The sequence below is a fragment of the Petromyzon marinus genome, chromosome 25 (assembly GCF_048934315.1).
Source record: "Petromyzon marinus isolate PM22_M1 ecotype Great Lakes invasive population chromosome 25, UKy_Petmar_22M1.pri1.0, whole genome shotgun sequence".
Classification (NCBI taxonomy): Eukaryota; Metazoa; Chordata; class Hyperoartia; order Petromyzontiformes; family Petromyzontidae; genus Petromyzon; species Petromyzon marinus.
The window spans coordinates 1,373,722-1,396,259 of record NC_133691.1 but is presented as its reverse complement, the minus strand read 5'-3'; the positions used below and the strand labels follow the sequence as shown (position 1 = coordinate 1,396,259).

Genomic DNA, 22,538 nt, shown 5'->3' with positions numbered 1-22,538 from the left:
TATTGTTGCACGACATATCTTAATTACATAATCTTACCAATGAATTCATTGACGTCTACTTTTGCCTTGGGCACATGTTTCTTTATCACTGTTCGTATGAATAGTCATTATTTTTTAAGGACTTTTCCTATCGCCGTGCATGGTCGTCCTACTCTTGAGAAATTATCCGATTGTTCTGTTACTATTGAGGGTTAATTGTACGGATCATTGAGGACATCTCCCGGAGGACTGTGTTGACAATTCCGAGCATAAGTGTTCGCATATTAGAGTTTTAGATATTAAAGTTGCTTAACACAGAAGAGTCCGAGTGGTGCCTTCCTAAGTTCATGCATAATTTTCTGAATTATAAGAACTGTATCCTGCGGTGATTTTGAGACCTGACATAAATACACTGAAACAATGAGTAAAAGTTAAAGCGAGAATCATTGTATTGTCACAATTGGTAATACACCCGAGACAACGAAGCCGAGCCTAATTAGCACCATTTCATGCATTTGCATAATTACATAAATTCGCATAATTGCAATAAAAATTTACACCTTTTATTTTTCAAGACAATATATACAACAGGGTGACATGTCCTGGCAGTAGCGCGTTCGCCACTTGTTTGGGTGCAAGGTTTGTACCGAGTTTTAACTCCAGGAGTAATCACCACAATACAGCAACAGCGCTTCCCAGTGGACCCGAAAGATCCCATGACATAAATTGCAAGACGAGGAAGCGCCAGTGTCAAGGGTGCAAATTCGAAATTGCCTGCAAACTCAATTGCGCTTACACATCGCAATCTTCGCCCCCTACTGGTAGGTGAATGCCTGTTTGCCGGCCAGGTTTTGGGTCAACGTGTGCTCAAAGGGGGGACCGCGGTCACTGGAGGTGCATCTTTAAAGGACGCTGGCTGCGTGATGGAAAGCGCTCGTGCGGCGGGACCCTGTCGCATCGCGTGCCAGCCAGTATCAGAACGAAGTACCTATTTTCTCGCATAAAACCCACGGGGTATACCATTTTTTACCAACAAGACCCTGCGGGGTATATGGAGGTGCGGGCTATTCCAGAAATATTTTACACGTTTGACATGTCATAACTAAATTTTTATTTAAAGCTTTCGTGACTGCAGGGATTCATATTCTTGGTTATTTCGGTAAAGTCACGTAGAAGGGAAACAATAAAATAATAAAAATATAAAATAACATTCTCACGACGTTTCGACTGCAACACAAGCAATCATCATCAGGTGTGAAAACCACAGCAAGAAAATTTTAAAAAATTGGCGTTTTTTTACGTTAGCACCACGGAGAGCGATTTGGCAGTTATTCAGATGGACGAGTCCATCTATGCTCGGAAAAGAGGAGGGGGGAGACGAAAATAATGGATGCGGTCTGAAAGCCACTGTAAGCATGAACAATCAATTAAGACCCGAAATGGTTTATCAAATCCTTCCAATGATTGCTAAGCCAAAATCCATCTTCTCGGTTGAAATTGTCTCTGTGTTTATTTATGTGGATAGCCTCAAGAACGAATCTCTCATGGTAGCCAGATGGCTTGCAGAGAACCTGTCTTGGAGAAGTCAATGTCAAATTTTCTTGCTGTGGTTTTCACACCTGATGATTGCTTGTGTTGCAGTCGAAACGTCGTGATAATTTTATTGTTTATATTTTTACTTTATTGTTTCCCTTCTACGTGACTTTACCGAAACAACCAAGAATATGTCATAACTAGTTAAATTTTGTAATGGTAGGACTATCCACTATGCAACACTTACCTTTGACTAAAGCACTGCTGAATAAACCACTCACACTAAAATTGCACATGTTATCACGTTTTAAATGATTCGAATTGTTTGTACAATGAAACGACTGTTTGAATTGGGCGCACTTTGTTTACCGGCGACGGGAGAGCTGGGGGGGGAGAGAGAGAGGTGGGGGGGTTAGGGGCGAGGCAATGGCATTACCATAGTGCCACTATTGTCTGCGCAGTGCGCAATCTACCAGTGCTAAAACTTTACTTATCTACCAGTTATGTGTTACTTATTGGATATTTACTTGTGTTGCTTATTTACTGTTTTAAGTTCACTCGTTTCCGGTTAGTTTATTTTCTTTGTGCACGTAATGATTTTAATGTGAACAATTGATAGTGGAATGTATTACAAATGTAAACTTCGTATTAATATGGAATTAAGCTGCGGTAACGACGTTAAAGATATGAATGCATGCGGGGTATACGGAGGTGCGGGATATCTGAAATATGTTTTACACAAAACGCTATTTTTGCAGGGTATATGCGTCTGCAGGTTATATGTGTATGCGGGCTATATGCGGGAAAATACGGTAATCGTGAAAGCTTGTGTCCACAAACGTTCCTCCTTTTCAGGTACAGTTTTTTTTTTCCCCATGACGATTATTGAAGACTTTTAAGTGGCCGTGCATATGTACGTTTCCATATACAAATTGTTGGCGACGTAACATGATACTCTAAATCTTAAAGAAACTGCCCAGTGCATCCAACGTCGAATTCAATAAAGATGCAGATACTGAGTACTAATGCATATCAAAAATGATTTGGACCAATTGTATTCATTTATTTTAGGCCAGAGTACAAAATGCTTCATTGTAAGTCCGCTTATTTAAATAAGTAGGTGCCCATTTAGAATTGTATAAATACAAATGTTTACAGCACATTGGCGATGCAATTACAAAAATCATTGCACCATGATAACAGTGAACATAGGTCGGTAACCAAAAATATTTACTCAGCAAAATGTTCAATCTTAATCGTCAATTATTGGGGCGATACATTATTCCAACAGGCTTTTACAACTGGTCAAAGTGAGCGGAGTTCTGTAAAGGTGAAATAGCTTCACGTGCTTAGTTTATATACGAGGGCGTTATGACAATGTTAGACTTCCAAGTCGTGCACATTACTGACTAAACCATTTGCAGTAAACACTCTTGTTATTTTTCAGTTAAACCCATCACGAAATGAACCCTTAAAACCTGGAGCCCACTCATGGCTAGAGAATCTTGACGTGGTGGTTGTGAAATGCGATGCATTTTCTCGTCAGGATGTGAGCAAGGCCATTCAGCAGCATGAGGAAGATCGTTGTTAACATCACAATCACAAAGTGGCTGATGCTGCAGAGAAAGAAAATAAATTCCAAGGGGTAAGAAAATTACACACAAAAGGTGTACATTGCCATTTACAAACGAAATTGTTGCTGAAAGTGGGTTACAATGCTCAATGTTATATTGAACAGTGGTGGGTGTAGAAGAGTAATGTGATCGCAAGAGGCTGCTGAGATTAAAAAAAACATTAAATAAAAACCTTGTTCCAATGTCGAGCCAGCTTCCATAGTCTTGGACCAAAAAGAAAAAATGCTGGAAAAAATATCAGGATTTGGTTAGGACAATACAATGGATGGATTTAAGATATATTTGAATGCATTGAGACACCGAATACTATATATTGTGCCTTTCTAGTGAATGTTAATGCTTTATGGCTTTACAACATAATACATTCTGGCTAGTATTTATACATGCACACAGTTTATATTAAACATATGCCGCTAGTCTTAAGGGGTGTTTTAAGTTGTGACGAATGATTAATCATAACAGTATGATGGCACTATGTTCTTGCCTTGGTACTCACCACAGCCATAATATCAGACAAGATGAGCACAATCAGGAAAAGGCTGGAATTGGGCAGAATAAAAATATGGTCACAAAACAACTCCCACCTAATTACATCACCCCTATCATTTTATTTAACTATTGTAGTGTAAAAAAAACAAGAAACATGACCTTGGGATCATTGACGGGCCATCTCATTGCTTTTTACATGTTCTGCCGGTGGTCACGTGGATTTTTATCCGGATCCTCCGGCTTTCCTCTCCACATTTAGAAACATGCGTTTAGAGTATTTGGCTGATATCAAATTCCGCATAATAAGCAACTTTGCGTCTGAAACAGGTCCCTGCAGGGTGGGCTGGTAGGAACATTGGAATTTTGCGCAATTTTATAAGACATATCAAGTCTCTGCGCTGTCTATAGCTGATTTTACACCCAACAGCACGATATTTCACTTCGTTAAAGTATTGAAAGGGGACGGACGGACGGACACATTAATCTATTGCAGGCTGGTACACTCAGTTTACAACTTCGTTCCTACCAGTAAAATAGCTACATAGCTCAGTAGGCCTTACCTGGTAAAATAAAAAAGGTTTAATTTCGGTGTCTTCCATGTGGCTATGTTTATTAAAAGTGACGGCTCTCAGGTATACACTGCAATTGCAAAGATGTATTGCTTTGCATAGCCCGATATGTAAAAGTGTACTCGTGCAGATGTAGTGGTGTTCGTTACATTACCTCTTAGAGGAAAGTCGCGTGCAATCTTGAACAGCTTCAAAAGCACACATAACTACGATGAAAGGAATAAGGATCTGGGGGGGGGAATAAAACAATATATATGGTAAGATGGTATCACCAGTAACAATTTTGCAAGGATTTTTATATTGTCTAATGACTTAGATGAAAAGTAGGTAGCTAATTTGTCCAGTAAGCTGAGCTGTAGCAAATTACCCCCATGGCAAATCAATTGTCATTATTCAGTCACATTGTGAGTCAATCTCGTCTGTCAACATTATGGTGAATGTAGCGACCTCTAGTGGCTATAAAGGTGACGTGAACCCAACACAAGATATAAACCGAAAGACATTGCTTCTTACAAACACGATTTTATGCATCTGTCGCGAGCTTAACAATTAACATGAATTGATAAAGAGTTGTTTGTTACACCCTCTACTAGCGAACTGTGTCGAAATGAAATCTTACTCCTGTAGTCTGGGAATGTCTAGTTGCTGTGCTAAATCATGTTTTGACCACACATGGTTGCTGAGAGAATGCTGCGTCATTATAATATTCCCACTACAGCTTGTGTTATGTAAATAAAAAGGTAATTTCCTGCACCCCCCCCCCCTCCACCGGCCTATTCACTGTCTTTGTACAATGACCTTTAGTCGATAAGAGGAGAAAAAGCAACCCAAGGTTGGTGTGCAGAGGTTTGTCGTGAAAGAGACTTACCTTCCACATCATGAGTGCCCCCATTACGAAGGGGCTGAACACTGTTGTGAAACAGTAAACTGATGCAGGGTCAAAGCTAGGAGAGAGCAAAGCACAAAATGTCTTCATAGGTTTTTGCGGTTTACCCGTATAGCTCTCACTTGCGAGAGCTATACAGGTCAAATAGCATTGTAGAGCATTACACTTAACTTTTTAGCGCCTTTTGTCAATCTGCTGCTGCATGAAGGCCCTCCCAATGCAATGTCAGTCTTAGGGGTTGCTACACCTTACTTCACCAGACTGGTTATTGTGGGATTGTGAAGTGGAGGGATTCCAGGACTAGTTGAGATGTCGCTCACGATCATGTCAACCAATAGCCGGGAATGGTAATTTCGTGGAAGGCTGTGGGTACGTATAGGGTGAAGATACGAGCATAAACACAGCTTCACCGTACCCCGACGTTGTCTTTGTTTAGCTCTCATGGAAAAATTGGCTTTGATTGACATCGGTTGCGATAATCGTCGTGGCATCTTATAGGGAACGCATCCCCGACGCAAACCGGTGTATGACTATAGTTGCCAGGCACAGTAATTACCTGTTAATGGAGGCGATGTTTCCAGTTCCAAAAAAAGCCGATATAATAAAAAACACCTGGTGATGAGAGTCAAGAAAAACAATGGTGTATAGAAAACGACGTGAATATTATTAAGTGATCTTGTGTTCAAGAATCAAATAAGACGCGTGTGCAAGCTTGCTCAAAGGATACAAAAAAGTAGCCCCTTCGAATGTCATCCAGCTTGAGATGTCTCCACGTGTCAAAGGCAGACGAGGCGAAATCCATTTTTGATAACTGATGAAAAGCAATAACATCGCAATAATTATTGTCTTGACCTTATGTGGGTTGAGCCACCTTGCCTGTATTGTACCTAAGGAAACCTGCGTAGTTTTCTGCAACGTAAAACACAATCGTTTGGCATACCTTTGTTCACAAATTGTACCAGTGTGAGCAAATATGATAGAAAATTTACATAGTTGAAGAAATGTTGTTGAGCAGTTTACCACTCTCAATGATTCACTTGTGATGACTCAGGGTCGCAATTCCATTCAATAATCAATTATATTGTATCGTTATTTAAGTTTCTGTTTATTGATTTCAACAGTTTTGTTCACTGCATTCGTCACTGCAATATGACATTAGCATGAAATTTGCTTATAATTTACACGTATTGTAAAAAATAATTCTCATACACACGATTCCATGCACGTATCATGAGCGCGACTATACTTCACCACAGTCGTTACTGTCGTCAAGAACTATAGGTATTAAAATACAAATTATAAAACGAAAAACTTTTTATTTTACCAGGTAAGGCCCACTGAGCTATATAACTCTTTTTCAGATGCGACCTGGCCACAAATTATAGCCCAACGAAGTGGCTTATCGCATGTATATTTATAATAACCATTTACTCTGAATGCATGTTTCTAAATGTGGAGAGAAAAACCGAAGAATCCGGAGAAAAGTCTACACGACCACGGGGAGAACATGCAAACTCCAAGTGTACAGGCGTCAGGATCGGGATCGAACCTACGAGACCTCCTGCATACCAGGCAAGGCAATTAACATCTCGCCACTGTGGCGCCCCACGTTACGGCTTAACCCACAGCGCAGAAACATGTGGTGGTGGTGGCGGAGTCGTCGCGTCACCTCGCCACGAGGGGCCAGGCCCTGGAGCCGAGCCGTCCTGGCCTCCACGCACACCCAGGCCAGCATGAGGCCCTCGAGCGAGAGCGTGAACAGGGCCTCGTGTCTGCAGGCTCCGTCAAGGAGGCTCGCGGGCTGTCGCATCGGAAGGGGGGTGGTGGCGGGGGTTCGTGTGATGCCTCAAAATTCACCGCCATCAAAGGACTTCATAGTGGTCTGCCTACAAATTTAGCTGTGATATAACAGTGTAATAAGTACTGTCGTGGAGGACTATGGTGAATAAAACAGGTAGACAATTGTCATTTTATACACGTAAATATGCAATGCGTTTGAGTCCATAAACATAGGGGTCTTCTGAACAGGCTAGGCGATCTTGCTAGATGGCTGTTGCCTCCAAAGTCTGCCAACCCAGTATTATGTGTTTAAGGAGCCTAACTCTGCTGATGAGGCCCAAAAGGCTGAAAATGAGTTTGCTCCCTTAAACAATTACTGCTGAAAAGGAAGTCTGGAAGCCTCATGTTGATGAATTAGTACAATATTTATGTTTAACATGGAGACGGACGTTTCTCTGCTTATTTATTTATGCGTCATATATATGCCCAAATATGTAATTGAAAACATAAATTGGTGTTGAAAATTACAAGAAAATTCCCACTGAATGTGCTGCGCAATAATGCGCCTTCCGAAGGATACGAGGTGCTCATGAGGAGGTAGGGGGACATGAAAGCCAGGTACACGCTGAGCAGGCGGTGGATCACCAGGGTGGGGCTCAGCATTGGCACCAGAAGAGACGACCCTGATGGCATGGCAAAAATAACGTATTTACGTTCAAGTAGAAATGCATGATTTCATGACAAAAATTCGCAGCTTTTTATCAATCCATGCAGGACGAACGACTCTCCACGCGTCAGCCATGGAAGTTGTGTAAACACACTTCACCACGTTGGCGAGTGTGGGTTTGTGAAGGGAGTGTTGAGGACTGGTTCCCGTTATCACTTGCCACTGATGTGAGCTGTGGCCAGGAATTGAACTCAGGTCACCGAGTTTACAGCGCAATAGGATAACCAGTGCGTGCCATCGCACCTTCGAATGATTAGTAAATTGGTTTTAGCAATGCATTGTTCATAATTAAAAAATATACACTCAGATTATTGTCAAAGGGCAGCTGGGTGTAGTGCTGGCCACAAACCCTCTCGTATGCTGCGCCGACCTTCACAGATGCTCGCTAACAACACTTGCGCCAAGTCTGTTAAGACTATACGGGGGATCTCTGTCTTCATTGCGAGTGAAAAAACTGACCAAGCGTGGCCCAGCTGGTGATTTGGTTGAAGAGGGGCAGGCCCTCTTTTGCGGCAAGACTGCCATGTGTGCTGTTCACAATGTAGACCGACATCGCCACGCTGCACATCTGTACAGAGACGAGAGAAGCATGTCATCCAAAGACGTACATCAACATTTGTTCCAGTGCCAGTGAGCGGTGTTTAAACGCACATATTATTTTTATGTCATTGTCTCTGTTCACTGAGCAGTTCCACACTCGAAGCGTGTGACATTTAATCGGTTCATTGATTAAAATCTAATCATGCATTCATAAAATATTTTTTGCAAAAACGCTTATATTTATATGTGACCGTTCTATACAAATGTTGCTTCCATGTAAATGGAACGAATAAGACAGAACAAGGTAAAACAATCGAGACATTAAATACAAATCGAGATGTAAAATAGATTCTTGATTGAAATGGTGTGGATGGTAAACTCGTGTAATGACTCGTTAACAGTGCTGCTGAAAACTGGTGAAGGAGCTGCTACAGGGGACATTCTGGGCACCCTCGACATTCAGCCCATGTGGTAAATGTAGACTTGCGCATGTAAGAGAATATTAATAATCGTAATTTGAATCTCTTTGCCAGTCTACTGCTGAATGAAGACCTCCCAACGCTGCCGTGCGTGAGGGTTGTTTGACCATACTTCACCACGCTGGTCAGTGCTGGATGGATGAGGCCCAGGACTGGTTCAGATATTACTCTCCAGTAACATTAGCCCTGTGGGCACTGTGCACAACGTACAGCTTCGTCAGAGTTTGTTGAACATCAAAGCCTACTTGTGTCAGACATGTGGCGGTCTGCCACCATGAGAAGTCAGACGTTTTCAACACCCGATGGAGCGCGAGCATCAACAGTGCTGACAGCAGGATGGTTAGAGCACCAGCCAGCACTCTGAAAGGTGGACAAACAGCATTTTCAAAAGATGATTAATATCATTGTGAACACGTCGATGTCAAAAGTCGCTGCAGCTGCCCGTCTGCACACGGAGTTCTGCTGACGCGAGCAAACCCACACAAGGGAGATGTTGGCATCCCTCCCCACCACCGGCAGCAGGGGGTGGATGGCCAGCAACAGGCAGGCAAGCGACCAGCTCCCAGACACGAGCTGCAGACAGGATGATAGAGACGCCAGCGAATCACAGCAAGCACCGCCACTGTCTCAGAAATTGAACATCTACTATAGATTGTTCTGCTCATAGCCTTTGGGTTTGAATACAGTATTGAAATGTTGGTTGGGCAAGGTTTTATTCACCTTGTCTTTAGTCCAAAGGACAGTCGTAAAAGGCCACACCGCCAACGCTACGAGCTCCACACTCAGCATCTCGCGGTAAAAGAAACTCAAAACCTGCAAGGATTCAAGGCACAAGTATACATTTAAAATTAATTTCTGAAGAAACCTGCTGCTGCTGCTGCTGCTGTGTGATATAAAAGCCTTACAAAACCGAGGGGAGTAATTTAATCATCACTCACCATTATTTCAATTCCACTCACTGACAAGAGCAAACCTCCAAGCAAAGATTTGAGGCCACAAAGTCGCAATGTCGTCATAACCTTGCGCCAATCTTCCATGCTGCGGCCGGATTTAAAGAGAGAAATATTACATTTGTTAACTGTTGATCTTTCTTTGGATCATTTGAGCCAAATGAGGCTTCTGATCCAGCTGGGTGGGCACCCTTTTGAACTGTTCTGGGGTAAATGCATTAACCATAATGTCCTTATGAAAGTCTCATGCTGCTGTGTATTCAATTTGAATCGTGTTCCTCCTAAACCACAAAATGTTACATGATGAGTATTCATTCAAAATTTTTCACTTTAATCTTATGGGTTCAAAAACTTTTAACCTACCGCTGACCTAGAGAAATACAATATATATTTTTTCAGGACGACGCAAAATTGATAACAAATGAGATTGTCCTGTATTGTTTACGATGGGGCAATGCACACAGCAGTGTTGGATGGTCACGTTGCTTAAACGTCAACTCGAGGGCACCTCCGATTTGCGGTTGGCTACGTGTGATGCGAAAGAAGTTCAACATACCGACATATGCAAAAAAGGCCGTGTGCTTTATACACATTTTTATGTCATGTCTGAAACACATGGTTTTCCAGCCTGCACTATTCATTCTGTTCCTCATCGTTTACAGATCCCGTTAATGTGTGGGCTGCACGCATGCGTTGAGCGCGGGCGGTTGGTGACACGGTGACACCGGCGGGTTGCACCTACCTTTGGGTAGCAGCGCCCCAGGTGGCCACGGGCAGCAGGCAGTAGACGTAGTGCGTCCACGGAGAGAACTTCAGCAGCAGGAGCACGACGACCGCCGCCCCAACGGCGAGAGCAGACGCCGCGTGCGTGTCCCTATGCTACACGGAGATATCACAAACCAGCCCGTCCCATTTCAGTAAGGCACTACAGAGTAATGACAGTAGAGAACCGCTCCAGGAGCCCTCCAAACCATGTAAAGTTTCTTAATAATGTTAAGTTAACGTAGATCTTAATATTATACACGGTTTAAATACAGTATGAATTGTTGAGCACTTAGAACAATTGGCTAAATTTGTTCTACATTAAAAAAAAAGTTTGGTATTTGTTATTTAAATGCATATACCAGAGAACCCCACCCCTGATGTTGAGGACCTGCTTCTTCTTATTATTGTGCATGGCTTTAGTGCACAGCACATGAGATTCTATGCTCAAGCTTGAAAACCACACGATGGCTTCAAGTGAGGCTGAATGAATTGCTGCTGCTGCTGCTGCTGCTGCACCTCCGATGAATTTGTGAAGTTCCCACAGTGTGCTCTACAGTTTGGTCAGGGTTTCCGCAGTCGCATTCCGGGCTTTTCTTGATTTCCACTTATTAAGGTGGTAACCGGATCTGGCACGGGTAGTCTATGTATGTATGTTCAACTTCTTTCGCACCGTACGTAGCCAACCGTGCTAATCGGAGGTGCACACGCTGTGCGTGCGAGAGGTACGCACCGCTGTGCCTGCACTGGAGGGCGTCAGCACGCCCGTGTGCTTGCGCAGCACAAGCAGAACCACGTAGCTGATCCAGCCCAGGAAACCGAATGCCACGCTGGTGCCCAGGAAGGCCCGGTCGTAGGTGTGGTAATACCGCAGCCCGTCCAGCGCCACGTCAATCAGCCCCCGACAAGCACTGACCTGCACACCGCAGTCGGAGGAAGGAGTCTGGCACGAATCCTCGCCGTCGTGGGCCTCGCAATCTTGCCAAACACTCCTGAATTAATTCGGTCAAACATTACAATACGGGGAATGCCCCTGAAGGTTTTACGGGATAAACAGAGGACACTGTTTGTATATTTAACCCAAAAAAATTATATTGTGGATGATATTTTGGTCGCGAAAGCCTCCCACGTGTTAAACAAAGGACACTGCTGTCATTGTTATATTTAGACTGAACCCGATACAATTCGTGTCATACTCATTCGTGACATTGGCCAAGCAACTCCTGAAAGGGTCCTGAGACTCAATAAGGCTTGGTTAAGTAGATGGCATTGTTGTTATGCATTTTAAATAGACCAAGAGAGGGGCCCCTTTGCAATACCTTTAGTTAAAACTTTGCTTAGGAGACCTGGATGAAGGGGAAAAGAGCGATCCAAAACATGACTTTGCAAAAGAAAGCAAATACAGACTGCTGCAACATGAACACATTGTCAAGCAAGGACGTACAGCTTCTTGAAACCTGCGCTGCCCAATGTGGGTCCTGGCCACTGCCAACAAATCCTGCCACGTGCTGTCGGACAGAGGCCTGAGGGTTCAAGAGCCAGGGGGTGGAAGGGGAGTAAACCAAAACATTAGTGTCTCAACAACACACATGGACAGTAAAATACCTCGCATCACACTCCATTCTCCTTCAACAGTGAAGAGTTAGTGTGAGAAAGCCTTTTAAGAATGTAACACTTCAGGAGAACATTACTTGTAAGGTGTGAAGAAAGGGGACAGAGTTTCCTTCTTCTGATTCATTTTCAGCTGCAAAAGTTAAAACAAGGAAACGAGTCGTCATTACTTCATTCGCACGATTGGCCATGTACGATACGAAATAATTTCGACATACATGCATACAATCATTAAATAGACACACATTACTTAAAGCAGGACAAGCTTGTGCAGCTTTCCCAAATTACATGGACTAGTTTACAAAAATGCACTGTCCCACCCAAAATACACCAAAACACCCTTTGTAACTTTCCACTGACCTGGAACTGCTCCAATATTGCCTGAGCATTTGCAAATATGTTCTCTGCCTTAAAGAGCTCCGAGTTGTTGAGGTAGCCCAGAGGCAGAACGCCCTGCCAAACACATCCCATGCATTAAAACACGTTCGCACGGTCGCGCGCACAAGCACACACACACAGGTGGTCGGGGGGCTCAGGGGTCAGAGCACTGAGCCGGCACCTCTGAGATTCTGCGTTAGAATCTGGGTAAGCCATCTGAATGTGCTTTGTGAAGTGTAAAAAGTCAATGATCTCAGCCCGGCCACCAATGGCTGCACAAAAAATACATCAAATTAAATGTGTCTGTTAACTGAATTTGGCTAAATTCTCCAGCCCTGACAATAAAAATATATCGGTTTAATTGCTGTGTGACAAACATTTCTCTGTAGCAGTGTGGGAAAGTGCAGTGCTCTCTGACGTTTGGTTAAGAAAAGTAAACTCCTACTGGCTCTTCTCCAGCACGAATTAAAATAGATACAATTGGAAGAAAATTCGTAAAAAATAACTGCTCAAATGTGGCTTAAATTGGTATTCTTTTCCGTTAAATGTGTCTGTAAAAATGACAGTTGCACTACTGGTGTGTTTTAGTGCTTTAATCAACACTCACATTTTCACACAAGCCACACACTTAAAAGCATTCCAATTCACAACCTCAGAAATACCATTCCTCTTTATCTTCTACTAACGAACCTAATCTGCTCAAAACAACAAGGGATAAAACTGTAAAACAACCATTTATTAAATTATAAATGTGAGACATTCATAACTGGTCACGTTTTACAATTACAGAGCGACATCACTCATTACACATGCTTGCGTTTATCATAAGGAAAAAAGAAGTGATAATCCAACTACGTCTTAATTTTGATTTAAAACTTTCGTGACTGCACGGATTCATATTCTTGGTTTTTTCGGTAAAGCCACGTAGAAGGGAAACAATAAAATTATAAAAAATATAAAACAATAAAATTCTCACGACGTTTCGACTGCAGCACAAGCAATCATCAGGTGTGAAAACCACAGCAAGAAAATTTGAAATTTCAAATGATGATTGCTTTTGTTGCAGTCGAAACGTTGTGAGAATTTTATTGTTTTATATTTTTATTATTTTATTGTTTCCCTTCTACGTGACTTTACCCAAAGAACCAAGAATACGTCTTAATTTGTCTGTGCTGGACTCACCACTGAATTGAGAGGAAAGGGAATCCCAAGGAGGGAAGTCATGAGAGGTGCCACATCAGCCTTTTGGAGACATACAAAAAAATATTAAACTGCACAACACAAATGAAATAATATTTTATCTTTCACAAATACTCATAAACTAGTACATTAAAACAAATGGTGCTCTCAATGAAAATGTAGTTACCTGGTTCACATCCATTCTGTTAAGGTGGCCAAGACCCCAATCTGAAATAAAATGGGAAAAAAAGTTTGGTACAAACTTGACAACTCGTGTCCGATGAGTCAATGATTCCTTTTGCTCTGACAGGCGTGCACAAGCAATTTTTGCTAGCATGGAATCACCTGCATAAGAGTGAGAGGCAGACACATCACGCTTACCTTGTGAGTAAGTGTCTGTGTGTATCTGTCCACCCGGGGGATGTGGTCTATTCACCCCGGCACCCCAGGCTATCAGCGGAGTGAGAGTCTCAGACAGATGCCCGGCGCCATGGGACCCTGCGGTGGTAACCACGGTGTCACGTATTGAAGGGCTGAGCATTTACATAATACACAGCTAATATGTATGCATGTATGTATGAATCACAGAATAACTCAACACATTCTTTCAATTCTTATCAGGCCGTAAGGTATAGAAATTGTCTCCAACTCTTATCCACTCTACCTCTCTGGCCTATGTTCTGTGAAGAAGGGCCATTGCCAAAAACGTTACCTCTTACATATTTTTTAACTTTTTAAGGCAGAATTATTTACGAATGTGTCGATTTTTGTTGCATTTGTGCACAACTGCCAACGCAGCATCATCAAATAATGATTAGGCACGTATGTATGTTTGTTTATCCAGAGTAACTCTACTGGTCCGCTCCACCAATTCCAATGGACGGGTAATCATTTGAAAGTGTATTATTTGTAGTTACATAGAAACGGGGTAAAATGTTTTTGTTTACCATTGACCTGAAAATACAGCTAATTTGGCTCATTGGCCCCAATGCTGCTTATCAGCTCCACCATTTGCAATGGTTTGAAATGTGACACAAACCACATTACAAAATACAATAGATGGTTCTGTGCCATTAGGGAGGAGTGGGTGCCAGTGATGAGTTACCCATCAGCGTGTGCCCCACCCCTCAAAAGTATTTTACTTCCATTGAATCGCAATGGGCTTCTCAATAGAATATAAATGTTTGAATTGAACAGAAGCATGTGATTACATTGGTGCGGAAGGCTCAAATTGGAAGGCACGGGCTGCTCACAGACTGATCTCTGCCATGACTAAATGTTTGAGAAACCTACTAGCCAGTGATGTTCATTATGAACAGCGATGTCCATTACGTCATCTCACAAACTCATGTCAGCAGTGGTGCAAAATGACTGAACGTGGTGCGAGATCCACTGCGGGTCGTATGCGGTGATGTCCTCTAAGGCCGTTAAACAGTAACGCATGACGAAGGCAGTTTGGCTACTCTGTTGCTTATTGAATTCCAGGTCTATCATCGTGTACTTGGCAAATTGTTTAAGAGCGTGCTATTTTTACGTTGTATAAGTTGCCTTCTGTTAGCGTGTAGTTCATTTAACGTTTGTGCGAAAATCCAGGAGATGTCGTTATTATTTGGCACAGCTCACCCCAGTCAGTCATGCCGTGATCCGAAGTAAATACGTAAGCGGTCTTTTTGTCATTGCCAAAATAATCTTCGATTATAGACACAATCTCTCCAATCCCGTGATCCACACTTGCGATATTATCCAAGTACTCCCTGCAAATAAATACAAAATAAATACGTGAATAAAAACGGCGCGTGTGTGCGCGCCATCGATGCCGGATTTATGCGACGATGAAACAGAACGGAAGTGTGTCGGCGACATTTCATCCAATGAGATGTCACGCTGAGAACGAGTGTTTGATGTACCTCGATGCAGGACGATGGGCGTGACCATTTGTGTCCAGTCCCAGAAGATGTAGAAAAAAAACGATTTTATCCTGGGACAGCTGGGCGGCCAGCTTTTCGTTTGAAGATGCATCTTTTAAAAAGCTCTGTAACGGTGAACACATTCACACGCGGTAAATTTAACCGCAAATGCACTGTAGGGTTACCGTAAAACTAAATTTGCGCTCTTCTGAATGGGGGGGGGGGATTACCTTGACATGATCGAAAACCCAAGTGTCCAATTTAGAGGCGTCTTTCGAAGCGAAATCTTCCTTCTTTGCATCGTAGGAAAATGTGTGAACGTGATCCCCACTTGCTCCTGTAATTATTCATAAACAAGTTGAAAGACTTCCCAGCAGAGGATTGTACAGTTTTGTCAAATAGCCGTGTGTTTTTTTTTTAAAGATTGTGTGCTGCAAGCCTTGTTTACCTTTGGCAAACATAGGCAGGATGTCAGGGCTTCCCCATGACCAAGTGAATCTGCTCTCGTTAAAAACAGAATCAAACTCCACTGGGTTTTCTTGCCAACCTGGGTGGGAAAATTTTACATCAATATTAATCAGATTATTTAAAAATAGTTGTGAGCGAAGCTACTATGAGCTCACCCATTTGCACATGTACAGTCGTATTGCCAATCCAATACTGAGAGCTTCCCCACACTGTACGGGTCCTGGGGGTTATTTTACGAAACTGCACCACTCTGGTCAGTGGTGGTTGGTGAGGGCGGAGAGCATAGACGTTGGAGCATAGAAAAACAGTACAGCGGCGGATTTTGTTGCACTGTCCTCTGCTGGCCCCAAATGTAGCACTGCGCGATAAGATTTACTTTATTTTAAAAGGGTAGTGTAAATATGCAGCCAATAACTAGTGTTAGATGTTTTAGCCCGTGGAACTAATAATGCTAAAGAATTGTCTTCAATTGATGTGGACTAAGGTGCAGTGTTTGTACCCTTAGCCACAGCACCGACATCCTCGTAGAAACCAGCAATGAGGGCCACGTGTCCCGGCCGTGACTCCGTCGGCACCCGCGTGTGGGAGATGCCCCAGCTGCCCAATTCCTCCATCACTCTCCTGCATCACATATCGGTTTGCACAACAGAAGCGATTCATATAGCAGCGTGTTCCACACATCTGCAATCTCTGGCGAGCTATGAGCAACTTATTAGGCATGTAACAAGCACCCTGCGCTTCTCGCAAATTCTTACGAGTCACCATTCTATCAAAAAGATAAAGGTGCAGGCCTGCAATTCCTTGCTCATGCCACTAACTGGAGGGTGGTCTTCACTAAAAGTTGGCTCTAGAATTACTCGAGAGGGAATTTGGTCTCGTCTCCCTCAATAACCAGACATCTTTTAAGAGGTGATAGTATCCACATTTTACACCACAACCACCACGTGTAACTTGCATAACAATGGTGGTCTACCCATTTGTACTGCTGGGTGGACAGAGGCGATGTGTATTTAAGAAGCTTACACATTGTTTCCGACCTGCCAGTAGAATGAACCGAACCAGTGTCCTCTGGATTACATCACAATATCATTCCCACGATAGCCAACCACGATAATTGGAAGTGCAGGGTAAGGACAACAAACTAAACACAAAAAGCAGTTCTAAAGAAATTAGTTTTCCATCTAGATTTAAAAGTGCATCGCTCCAGTGGCTTCCTAATATCGGAAGGAAGAACATTCCAGACGGCCACAGAAGCGCATCTGAAAGCACACGATGCAGTGACCATCTTTGTTCGATGGTTACCCAAAAGCCACTGCGAGGATGATCGGAGTTTGTGTGATGGTTTATGCTCCTTGACGAGATCAGCAAGGTATTGTGGTTCACTTGTAGCAAGCACTTTGTGTGTAATGAGTGCGACCTTATAATGTGTTCGTTCTTATAATGTAAGTGATGAAGGCAGGATAGTGGAGGTGAGGTGGATGGCAGGAAGAGCCAGGAATGAGAGATGATCACTGGATCGGTTTATGAATGGTTCCTATGAAACCACCAGGTCGATATTTAAACCAAGTGACAGCCCACTAAGACTAAAAGTCTAATTTTCAAGGGGAATCTGTCACAAACCAGTACTGTACACATGTGAACAATATGAAACAACATAAACAATGTCTGACAGCGATTAACAATTCAGCAATCTAAAATAAACGAAAAATATTTCCAGTGTGATACATTTTAGCTGTACTATGTGAGGGTATGGAGTGGTGGTCGTGCAATGGTTCATTCATTGCACTATGAAGCTGTTGACCCGAGTTCAATTTCTGGCCACGACTAACATTAGCGACAAGGGATATATAAATCGATCCTAGGCCCCCCCCTTCAACAACCCGCACTAATCAGCATGGTGAAACAACCCCCATCAGTGGCATAGCATAGTGAGGCCTTCATCCAGCAAGGGATTCACAAATACTGCGAGTCAAAAGTGCATCCTTTATCAGTGACCAAATAACAAATCAAATTCCCATAAAACGTACCACGGAACATCAAGGACAAAAATAAACAATGAGCTGCGCCTCCGTGTCCTCCACTCTCCATGTCCTCACCGCAGGTAGGGTGCACGGCTTTGTCCGACGCTCACGGGACGGTAGATCGAGTCTGCCCGCAGCCCGTCCGCCACTAACAACACCAGGCGCCGGGCGGGCGCGGGGCCTGGCGCGGCATGGGGGCTGGCGCCATGGACCAGCGGGGAGCTGAAGTAGATCTCGAAGATGGAGGCGAAAAACACCAGGTGGATGACAAGCGCCACCAGGATGAAGCGACGGTAGCGCACGTCGGTGACACTGCGACACGGCGAGGGGTGAGGTTTCAGGTTGTTGTATTTATTTGTAAGTGGTATGTGTTCTCAGTGTTTCCCTGCCAGCCACCAAATGCCACACCATGTTGGGTCAGATGTTGCTTGGATATACAGTACAAGCTCTGAGCAGTCCTCTCAGGTACCATGCTGGTTGTACAGCGTGGGTTAGCAAATATTGTCTTCCTAACTGTTAGGTTGGGGACCGAGGCTAGATGGTAAGAGCAGGTCGGGTGTTGGCTTTACAAGAGTAAAATGTAAGTTTAATGTCAGGTTCTACAGGGGGACTATTTGGCAGGCAATTGCATGTATTTTATTGTGATTTTAATGTGAACATTGTTATGCCACAATGGAGCATTGTGTACGTGGACAGCCCTTAGTCAATCCACTACTGAATGAGGGCCACCCCACACCATACATACAGGTTGTGGGGTTTATACTGGTAGGAACCTCCTGGTTACACCTGCCCACAGGGGATTATTGTGTCCGTCCGTCGTGCATCCAAAAATGGGAGGGGTGGGGCTGGGTGGGGCTGGGTGGGGGAAGGGCTGGGTGGGGAGGGTGGGGCTGGGTGGGGAGGTGGGAGGGGTGGGGTTGGGTGGGGAGGGGCTGGTCACCCCGTGGTGCCCTTATAAAACTCAACATTTAACCTACTCACGCCGGCTTGTGCCCGCCCTCACAGTCGGGCATATTTTCGGAATACACCACGCCACCATTGACCCTGGCCATTAACCGAGCAACCCAACGTTCCTACCAGCTCCCTCCGCAGGAATGTGTTTTTGTCAGTACAGGTTGGTAAAAGGGGGGCATTGGCCATGAAAGGGAGTACAGACGTGGAACTATAGTGCAGCGCAAGAATGGATGTTGATGCATTGCCAGCAACCAAAACAGCCTGTTATTATTATATCATGATAATGATTATCACGCTCCTTGTTTTACCCAGTAAAGCTTCACTAAGTCTCATGGCTATATTTTTTCAGGAGGGTCCTGACCAATCTTCACAGGAGGTAGATTCGAATAGAGTAATTTGCGAGTCATTTTTTTCAAATTCAGCAAATCTGGCGGATCACGAGGTCGGCACACGATGGCCTACTCTTTGAAATGTCGTCACAAGATACTTTTAAATTCCACCGTGAAACGGATGGCGCGTGTTTTAACGGTTAATAAACCCGAAGTAATGTATGTTGAATGGAGGCCGCTGGATTAGAACCAGGAACCTCTGAAAGACAAGGGACGACATCCACCGCTTGGCCACGACACCCTGCCCATACAGTGGAACATTGCAAGTTCTTAACTTCCAAAAAATCTAAGTGAAAGGGTGGCATGAATATCCATCCCATATCTTCCTCCACAGCGCATCTCCGTCAAGGACTTAGCCGGCCTTTCATCGCCTTGCTGCCTGGTCAGTATCTAATGGTAACATCCACGTGTGTGTGTGTAGAGGTGAGCACTGGAACTACAGTCTGCATCGGAGGGCCCATCGGTGCAAACGGCATATCTGGGATATCCGTGTCAGTGACGTGTGTACATCTGTGAAACGAATGAATGAACGGATCCCAGAAGTCAAATGCAACTGAATGTGATTATCACTGCGTTATGTCCAGCAATGTCCTACGGCACCTGTCATCCTGCACGGATGCCCGCAGACCACCGCTGGATCTGGGCAGCAGCATCTCTGGGAGTGGAGCCCGTGACTTTCTGAGGATCTAAGAATACAGAGACATCAACACCTGGAATCACGGACCATGTGGGGAATGTAGACACGGGGAGTGTCTGCGATCTGCTGCTACGGGGATCACCAAACATGGGTTTAGGTGACTGAAAATGTGGAGATACAGGGATACAAGAGACACGGGACACAGAGATACCGATGACAGTGACGCTGAAATACAGGACATGAGATAGAAAGGTAGAGTGGGTCAGGTGACGGAACACAAATATACGGGGCATCGAGATACAGAGGGACAGATAAAGGGGCCACGTTGACACAACACAGAAACACAGGTACACGGGGACAGACACGCAGACATAGACACAGGGTGACAGGAGACACTGGACACGGAGAGCATGGCGTGGAGACAGAGGGAACACGGCGAGAGACACAGGGAACACACCCACAGGGGACACTGGACACGGAGAGCATGGCGTGGAGACAGAGGGAACACGGCGAGAGACACAGGGAACACACCCACAGGGGACACTGGACACGGAGAGCATGGCGTGGAGACAGAGAGAATACGGCGAGAGACACAGGGAACACACCCACAGGGAACACTGGACACGGAGAGCATGGCGTGGAGACAGAGAGAACACGGCGAGAGACACAGGGAACACACCCACAGGAGACGTGGGAGACATGCCGGGACCTTCTACGCGTGTCCCAACCCGGAAGACTGGGACTCCCAACCGCTCCGAGGCAACAGTTTTTTTTACTTTACAATTTATAACGTGAATTTTTTTAAAGACGTGTTAATTACGGCATTTAATCCTAAACGTAAAGTCACGAATGTGCTTTTTAATATTTATTTTAAAAAAATACATTTCAGGAACCAGGAAATCGCCACCTGGGGTGGTTGGCCGCCGACAGTGAATCCACGAGATTACATTCCATAGAGCGGATAAGCACAACGCGGTCTCCCATTGGACAAGAGCGTTGGTAGCGAGCGCTGGGGTCTCGCCTACCAGCCCAAGATTAACCAATCAACCTCGCGCATTAACATCGGTGTCGGAGCACTAGCCAATCGCGTGCCCGCATTGGGTCAATACGCGCCTACGCGCTGTGGAAATTCAAAGCGTGATTCAGGTCCCACCGATCCGCGTTCGTTCGGCGTCGGTGGCGGCGTGGGGCGGCTCCAGCACCCACAACAATCACAACTCATCATTTATAACGACACGGGCGTCATTGAGTGAATCGTAACGACACGTTACAGCTGGAATCACAGCCCCGATGCCCATGGGTCGCGATGTCCACGCCTGTTAACCCCTTCGTGAGCGACTCCGAGGAGGAGGAGGACCAGCAGCAGCAGGTCCCGCGTCGGGACTCGAACTTGGACGCGAGGCGCGACCCGGACTCGGGCCGAGACGAGGACAGGGGCCAGGACCTTACCCCGTCTTCCCGGACCCCGTCCATGTCGTCTTCCTCAGCGACTGCTGCTGAGACGCGGGCATCCCAGCGTGGCGAGGAGATGGAGTCAATGGAGGAGCAGTTGGGGTTTGGGCAAGGGCAGGGCAATGTTCAGGGGAGTGAGAGGCAACAGGGCCAGGGGAATGAGTGGGAATCTGGGTATGGGCAGGAGTCGGGCATGGAACAGGGGCATGGGAAGGGCACGGGGTTGGAGCGTGGGCATGACCAAGGGAATGAGAGGGAGCGCGGGCAGGGGCACGGCCAGGGGCAAGGCCACGCGTCGCGGCCGCTGGCGCTGGACGTCGTGGCGGCTCAGCTGCTGCGGGATCAGCTGCTGCTCACGGCGCTTGAGCTGCATAGCGAGCTGCTGGAACGCGACCAGGAGCTGCCCCGGCTGCGGGACTTCTTCTCCAACCCCGGCAACTTCGAGAGGCCCGGCCTCCAGTCGCAGCAACAGCAGCAGCAGCAAGTTCAGCAACAGCAGCATCACCTGCAGCTGTCTGTCCAGCCCACACACCTGCGTGAGTTGGACAAGACACCTCCATTGGGTGTGCGCGCAGGCTGGCTCATGGAATGGTTGCACCGAGGTAGTGTAGGTTTGGAGGCCTGACCTTCATCCAGCAGTGGATAAGATCACAGATGATAATATTGATTATTAGTGTAGATTGAGGTTAACATCTGTGTAGTGAAATGTTGTTGCGTTGTGTTTTCCTGATCTCGGAAGCTAAGTCAGGGTTGACCCCTGCGTAGTGCTTTGATGGGTGGCCACTATGCATGCCAGGTTGTTGTTTAGGCTACTGTGGGTTTGCACAGAGGGCAGTACAGCAAAATCCATGGCTGTACCGTACGCTGAGGGCGACCAACATCCAACCCACCACACGGCATGTGGAGGCCGTCATCCAGCAGTGCATTGGCAAAGGGCTTTAATGTGTTATGCTAGGCCTGAGCTGGACGAGCCATTCAACTTCCCACACCTTAACGCTTAAGCACCCATGCGTTTATACACTGGTGTACTGTGACATCCGTCCGGAAGAGAAATGGGCTGTTGAGGCTGTATCCCCAGCTGTAACCGCATCATGCCAATTATAAAGTAAGCTGTCGAATGGACACACGTGGTAGTTGCTGAACCCTGCTATTAAGAAACTCTAATGAATAGGTTGCACAATATGCCTCTTGGGTAGCTTGTAATTAACGTCACGT

At 45.1% G+C, this 22,538-nt stretch overlaps 2 protein-coding genes across 5 annotated transcripts in view; one reads left to right on the top strand and one right to left on the bottom strand.

Moving 5' to 3' along the window:
• Positions 1 to 526: 526 nt before the first annotated feature.
• PIGN (phosphatidylinositol glycan anchor biosynthesis class N) lies at positions 527 to 20,865 on the bottom strand. Of its 3 annotated transcripts, none has more exons than XM_032960771.2 (30): positions 20,779 to 20,865; positions 19,835 to 19,920; positions 17,967 to 18,203; positions 16,370 to 16,491; positions 15,851 to 15,949; positions 15,633 to 15,739; positions 15,403 to 15,527; positions 15,119 to 15,249; positions 13,877 to 13,993; positions 13,683 to 13,723; positions 13,499 to 13,558; positions 12,299 to 12,391; positions 12,019 to 12,071; positions 11,772 to 11,850; positions 11,061 to 11,243; positions 10,308 to 10,444; positions 9,554 to 9,653; positions 9,336 to 9,428; positions 9,097 to 9,188; positions 8,861 to 8,975; positions 8,056 to 8,164; positions 7,450 to 7,552; positions 6,760 to 6,862; positions 5,818 to 5,901; positions 5,647 to 5,702; positions 5,073 to 5,148; positions 4,359 to 4,432; positions 3,643 to 3,685; positions 3,319 to 3,371; positions 527 to 3,128 (listed from the first exon to the last, which is right to left on the bottom strand). In XM_032960771.2, exons 2-30 carry the CDS (start codon positions 19,885 to 19,887, stop codon positions 3,008 to 3,010), a joined length of 2,859 nt encoding a protein of 952 aa, XP_032816662.2. In that variant the 5' UTR covers positions 19,888 to 19,920; positions 20,779 to 20,865; the 3' UTR covers positions 527 to 3,007. The 3 variants fall into 3 exon arrangements, with proteins under 3 accessions (XP_032816662.2, XP_032816660.2, XP_075925723.1); XM_032960769.2 differs by lacking the exon at positions 20,779 to 20,865 and adding an exon at positions 20,555 to 20,762; XM_076069608.1 differs by lacking the exon at positions 20,779 to 20,865 and adding an exon at positions 20,551 to 20,761.
• Positions 20,866 to 20,990: 125 nt separating this feature from the next.
• Positions 20,991 to 22,538, top strand: part of LOC116946001 (RAB11-binding protein RELCH homolog) — a 31,431-nt gene continuing 29,883 nt past the window's right edge. For both annotated transcript variants that reach the window (XM_032960768.2, XM_032960767.2), the window contains exon 1: positions 20,991 to 21,859. In XM_032960768.2, the coding sequence (XP_032816659.2) occupies positions 21,178 to 21,859 (682 nt within the window). In that variant the 5' untranslated portion in view covers positions 20,991 to 21,177. The remainder of the gene's footprint in view (positions 21,860 to 22,538) is intronic.